Source organism: Cebus imitator, unplaced genomic scaffold, assembly GCF_001604975.1.
Source record: "Cebus imitator isolate Cc_AM_T3 unplaced genomic scaffold, Cebus_imitator-1.0 Scaffold705, whole genome shotgun sequence".
Classification (NCBI taxonomy): domain Eukaryota; kingdom Metazoa; phylum Chordata; class Mammalia; order Primates; family Cebidae; genus Cebus; species Cebus imitator.
This window is the reverse complement of record NW_016108020.1, coordinates 91,685-98,162: the sequence shown is the minus strand read 5'-3', so window position 1 is coordinate 98,162 and position 6,478 is coordinate 91,685. Positions and strand designations below refer to the sequence as shown.

At 39.9% G+C, this 6,478-nt stretch overlaps 1 protein-coding gene across 2 annotated transcripts in view; it reads right to left on the bottom strand.

Moving 5' to 3' along the window:
* Positions 1 to 6,478, bottom strand: part of ATP7A (ATPase copper transporting alpha) — an 81,965-nt gene that overhangs the window by 4,103 nt on the left and 71,384 nt on the right. The window contains exons 18-19 of one of the 2 annotated variants that reach the window (XM_017518819.2): positions 5,863 to 6,079; positions 315 to 461 (exon numbers count right to left, since the gene is read on the bottom strand). In XM_017518819.2, the coding sequence (XP_017374308.1) occupies positions 315 to 461; positions 5,863 to 6,079 (364 nt within the window). Of the gene's footprint in view, positions 1 to 314; positions 462 to 5,862; positions 6,080 to 6,478 lie in introns of those variants that run through there. The other variant, XM_017518820.2, reaches the window with a different exon arrangement.

Below are 6,478 nucleotides of genomic sequence, written 5' to 3'. Positions count from 1 at the left end.
CAAAAAAAACCCTGATGGATGATGCGATTATGAATATTATTTTACTTTGCTATTATTTTACTGTTATTTTTAGGTTTTAAAAAATCCTTGATTAGCTTTAAAACACAGGCCAGGGAAGAAAGTAACATGGGCAGGCAAATGTGAGAGAATTTTAAATTAATCAATAATAATCATGTGTTGTTGGCATTTTCATTTTGCATTCAAGATGCTTTTGAATAACCCTCATAGTTCAGAGGTCTCTCAAAAATATATAAATTAATATGACAATAACAGATCATAATACTGAGTCATATCATACTTATGGAAAACCTTACCATCAACTGCTACTAATACAGCAGTTCGACCTTTTCTCTCATGTTCAGTCATGAAGTCATCTACATAGTTATTAATGACCAGACCATTTCTAATCATCCACTCCCGGTTACCAATGAGGACTTTATACTGCTGAGTATTAAGAGCATCTGAAAGTAAGCATAGAAATAACATTTAGTGATTTCAATTAATCTTTATAAAAACCTATGAAGCAAGTTATTCCTGTCTAACCTTACACAGTCACTATATTGTATTTTTTGTAGAACATAGCCTGCAACAGTGATGTTCAAATTTTCTAAGAACATATTCTGTTCTTCCATGCCTCTGGGCTTCCGCATACATTGCTGTCTTCATCTGAAATGTTCTTATTCCTCCTCTCCAGATACCAAACTCTATCACATTCTTCAAGAGCCAGTTCAAATCTTAACTTTATTGGTGAGGCTTTTCCTTTAACCTTCCATAGAAATTCAATCAAATTAAAAAATACTTATTGTGCATCAGTAGCTGAATGTGGCTGGATGAAAATGTATAATCATGCTGACATCTCATTTTCTTTAAGTGGGCCCTTAGTGCTATCTGGAAACTTGACTATATTTTTCTAGTCCATTCATTCTCCATTTCTTCTAGATGGTTATTTCATACCTTCTCATCTCCCTTCAAATCTCCAACTTCTCCTGCCCCATCCTAATACCAGATGATGACTCTGCTTCCTACTTCAGAAAGAAAATAGAAGCAATCAGCAAAGAACTTCCATAGCTCTCATTGCCACATCCACTCAACTACCTGTGCCTCTTGAGTCTGTGTATCTAGCTTCCCTTCTGTTATTATAAACTGATTCTGCTCCTAATTTAAGGCCAACCTTTCTACTTGTGTACTAGACCCCCTTCTTTCCCTATTCTAGAACATCTCTCCAACAATTCTCCCTGCCCCCTCCTGCACAACTTTTCTATCTCTGCTATACATTGTCCTAACTTTAGAAAAAAAAAAAAAAACTCTCTTGATCTCACACACCTCTCTAGATACCACATTTATCTGCTTCCGTACATAGCAAAACTTCCCAAAAGTATCTCTATTGGCTGTCTCCAATTCATATCTTCCCATTATCTTATGAACCTACCCCAATAAGGCTTTTGACTCTAGTACTCCAATTAATTATTACACAGTCAGTGACCTTTACTTTAGTAATCCTAATAGTTAATTCTCAGTCCTCAGCTTACTTGTCCAATTAGCAGAATTTAACACAGCTGTTCATGCCCTCCTGCAAATATTTCCTTCATTTGGTTTCTAGGATACCACATTCTTAGCGGTTACCTCCTCATTGGCCATTTCTGACCTTCTTTGCCCATCCCCCTTTATCTCCCTAACTTCTTAATTTGTAGTGTTGCAGGATTCAGTACTTAACTCTTTCTTTCCCTTTATCTACTCTTGCACCTTGGGGTTCTTACCCAGTCTCATGGCTTTAAATACCATCTATACCACTGTCGTCCAAGAGAGCTTTCTGTGATATTGGAAATGTTCTATATCCGCTATATTTAAGGCAATAGCCACTAACACACAGATGTGACTATTGAGTACTAAAATGGGGCTAGTATGACTGAAAGATAAATTTCAAATTAAATTTAAGTGAATTTAAATAGTCACATGTAATTAGTGGCTGTTTTACCAGACACCACAGATCTATAAGCAGAGGACTCTCACATCTATCTCTCTGACCCATTTTGTTTCCTGGAACTCCAAACTTATGTAGCCAACTGCTTACTTGATATTTCCATTTATATGATATCTCCACTTGGGATATCTCTAATAGGTACTCAAACTTAACATGTACAAAACTGAACTCCTGATCTTTTTCCCAATACTGTCCCTCCTGTGGTCTTCCCCCATCTTATTTAAATGATAACTCCATCCTTCTAACTGCTTAGTCTACAAACCTTGGCATAATTCTTGACTCCTGTTTCTCTGATATGCCATATATATACAACCCATGAGAAAAATCTGTGACTCTCCCTTCAAGACACATCTAGAATTCTACCACTTCTTACTACCTGTACTATACTGGTCCAAGCTACCGTTACATTTCACCTCGATTATGACAACATTCACCAACTCATCTCCCTACTTCTGCCCTTGCCCCACATCACCACAGTGTATTTTTGCCAGAGCAGCCAGAGTAATACTTTTAAAAAAAATTTTTTTTTGAGATAGAGTCTTGCTCTGTTGCCCGGGCTGGAGTGCAGTGGTGCGATCTTGGCTCACTGCAACCTTCGCCTTCTGGGTTCAAGCAATTCTCCTGCCTCAGCCTCACGAGTGGCTGGGATTATAAGTGCCTGCCACCATGCCTGACTAATTTTTGTATTTTGAGTAGAGATGGGGTTTCACCATATTGGCCAGGCTGGCTTCGAACTCCTAACCTCAAGTGATCCACCCGCCTCAGCCTCCCAAAGTGCTGGGATTACAGGCGTGAGTCACCGCGCCTGACTTACTTTTAAAATATTAAGTCAGATTTTGTTCCCTCTCTACTCAAAACCATCAGATTGATTTTGTTCTTACATATCTAGTCCCAAACCACCTCTCTGACCTTGTCTGATACCCCTTGCCCACCCATTTACTCTGCGATTGCCACAATGTTCTCCTTTGCATTCCTCAAACAAGTCAAGCACACTCCTGACTCACGGCTTTGGTACTTACTATTTCTCCTGCCTGGAATATTCTTGCCACAGAAATCCACATAGCTTTTTCTCTCATCCGCTCAGGTCTTTTTTCAAACACTACCTTCTCAGTGAGGTCTACCCTGATCACCCTATGTGAAACAGAACCCACTAATCCTAGCACCCCTATACCCCTTGCCCCACTTAATTTTTCTCCATAGCACTATCTCCATTGGACATATATTTTCTTATTTGCTCATTCTCTTGCGTTCTTCCACCAAAAATGTAAGCTCCATGAAATAAGAACTTAGTTTATCTTTTTTACTGCTGATTCTTTAGTGCCTTGAACAGTGCATGACACATAGTAGGTGCTCAATAAAAGCTGTTAAATGAATTTCCTATTTGTCAGTGTGCGTGATACTAGAAGTTCATAGATAGATAATAAAGAAGTCACAGACTAGTAGAAACAGGCAGGTAAATAAACAATTATCACACACTATCCTAGTACAATAACAGAGATTAAGTACAGTTATGATTCAGGACGAAGAGCAAATACCTCTGCCAATATATGTCAGTCACTGAAGGTGTCACTGAAGAGAGATATAAGCTGGGTCTTGAAAGATAAGTTCACCAGGTAGATGCCATTTGTGAACAAGAGCATTAAATAGAGAAAACGGTAAATGAAATGATCTAATAAGCAGTAAATGACATGTTATAAGGAAGAACTGTAAGTAGTTAGGTTGGGATGGAACATGGAGTACGTATGCGGTAGTGAAAAAAGACAAGATGAGTGATGCAGGGAGGCAGGAGACATATCATGGGGAACAGATCTTAAAGTCCAGAGAGACTGGCCTTTGTCCAGTAGGAGACAGAGAACCACCATTAAAGCTGGGATCCTTAGCAGACACCTGTGGATGGGTTTCAGGATACATGTGAATCTCTTGAAACAAAAATTTTCTGAGGGGTGGGCCCATAGCTTTCATCATACTCCTCCAAAGGCCTATGGCTCAAAAACAGCTTATAAACCACTGTAATAAAAGGTGTTGGTTAGAAAATGATGTTTAGATTTGCCATGTTAGCAAAATCACTCAGGCACAAATTGGGAGGAAGGTGTTGGAACACTTAGGTGGGTAGATCATGTTTTGGGAGCAGATGGATATATCGGCATGGAGCCAAGGAAACAGGACGTGGCTAAAGATATGAATTTTGGAGTGGTAGTGGAGAGCTGTGGGTGGTAGAATAAGTGATGGGCACGAATAAGATTGTACAGAGAGAGTATGTATTATAAAATGAGAAAAAGACAAAGAACAAAACCCTGACAACAACCAACATTTGAGGGTAGGAGAAATGAGGAATCAAAGGACAATTAAAAGGAACAGCCAGGGGCGCGGTGGCTTACGCCTGTAATCCCAGCACTTTGAGAGGCTGAGGTAGGTGGATCACTTTAGGTCAAGAGTTCAAGACCAGCCTGGCTAACATGGTGAAACCCTGTCTCTACTAAAAATGCAAAAAATTAGCCAGGCGTGGTGGCACGCGCCTGTATTCCCAGCTTCTTGGGAGGCTGAGGCAGGAGAATTGCTTCAACCTAGGAGGTGGAGGTTGCAGTGAGCTGAGATTGCACTACTACACTCCAGCCTGGTGACAAAGCAAGACTCTCTCTCAGAAAAAAAAAAAGGAACAGCCAGGGAGGTGAGAGAAGAATCTAGAGAAAACAGGGTCATGGAATCATCCTTTAGGAAGGAAGGAATGGTCAATATTGTCAAATATCTTAATGAGGTCTTGCAGGATGATGACTGAAAATTGACCACTGGAGAGAGCACTGAGGTCCATGGTCATCAGTTAACTTAGAAATAATGGATTCAGTATTCAGAGTATGGATGTGGGAGAAGTCAGACTGGAATGAACTGAGGCATGTCTGTAGAGTAAAATTCAACAAGCCTAGATTACCCTTTCTAGAACTTGGATATAAGAGAAAAAGACAGAATCTATATGAGAATATAGATGGGAAAAGACAAAATCTAGATGGGAATATAGTGATTTTGATGGAAGAAATGTTTACAGGTTTAGGAGAAAAAGCTAAAACAGAAAGAGATGAAAAATAAAGAAGCAAGGGGACATAACAGAAAGAGCGATGTCCCTGATGAATCAAGAGAGGGTGGGATCTTGATGAAGAGGTTCATTAGGCAAGATGAATCATTCCTTCCCTGAAAAAGGAAATGATTCTGGGCAAAAAAATGTAAGAACACACACCCAAGAACCATAATTTTGTTTTGTTTTTTGAGATGAAGTCTCGTTCTGTCACCCAAGCTGGAGTGCAGTGGTGCGATCTCAGCTCACTGCAACCTCCGCCTTCCAGGTTCAAGCGATTCTCCTGCCTCAGCCTCCTGCGTAGCTGGGAATGCAGGTGCGGACCACCACACCCAGCTAATTGTTGTATTTTTAGTAGAGATGGTGATGTTGGCCAGGCTGGTATCGAACTCCTGACTTCATGATACACCCACTTCAGTCTCCCAAAGTGCTGGAATTACAGGCGTGAGCCACTATGCCCAGCAGAACTACAATTTTCTATATAAAAAATAAGACAATTTACAGAGGTGACACAGGAGTCACAGGATCTTGTGAAAGATAGAAAAGGGCTGGAGTAATTGTAGTGAGAAAAGAATGATCATGGATGATCAGCTAAAGCTAGACCTCATCACCCTATGGTGGTGTCAATGAGCACAGTTGGGAAACGTTCTCAACTAACTTGAATGAAATGATAAGAAGGCATAGGGTAATGCTGATTTGAGGGAATGAAATTATGATGCCAATTTTTGTTTCTTATAAAATAGTTCAGGGTTATAAAGTTAGCCATCTGTCTATAACTGCCCCAAACTTGGTACTACAAAGAAAATTAGCTTACTTGAGATCTGGGCATCAATAATCATGGAAGACGAAGTTGATGACTGTTCATTACTGGCATCAATTTGAACCAGGGATGCATTTTTAATATTATTGTCCTCTATCTTCCAGTTATCCTTATGTAGCAAGCCTTCAATATTTGTGACTTTACAGCTAATACCACAGCCTGGCACAACCTGGAAATCTATGCAGGTACCCAAGGTTTCAGTGTCCAGCTCCTAACAAACAGAAACAAAAGGATTTTCTCGGCTGTTCTGAGAATTCAAGGTCATTCATTAGCAAGATAAAAGATAACCCCTAGTTAATTCTAAATGTTTATAACAAAATTGTCATTTATTACGTACTTGACAGTGGATTTTGATAAGGACAAAGGAATAGAGCATCAAACATAACATTCAAAATTATAGAAGGGCCTCAAAATCTTTGTTTTGGCTGGGTGCAGTGGCTTACGCCTGTAATCCCAGCAGAGGCAGGCAGATTACCTGGTCAGGAGGTTTAAGACCAGCCTGGCCAACATGGTGAAACCCTGTCTCTACTAAAAGTACTAAAAAAAATTAGCTGGGTGTGGTGGTACATACCTGTAATCTCAGCTACTAGGGAGGCTGAGGCAGGAGAAT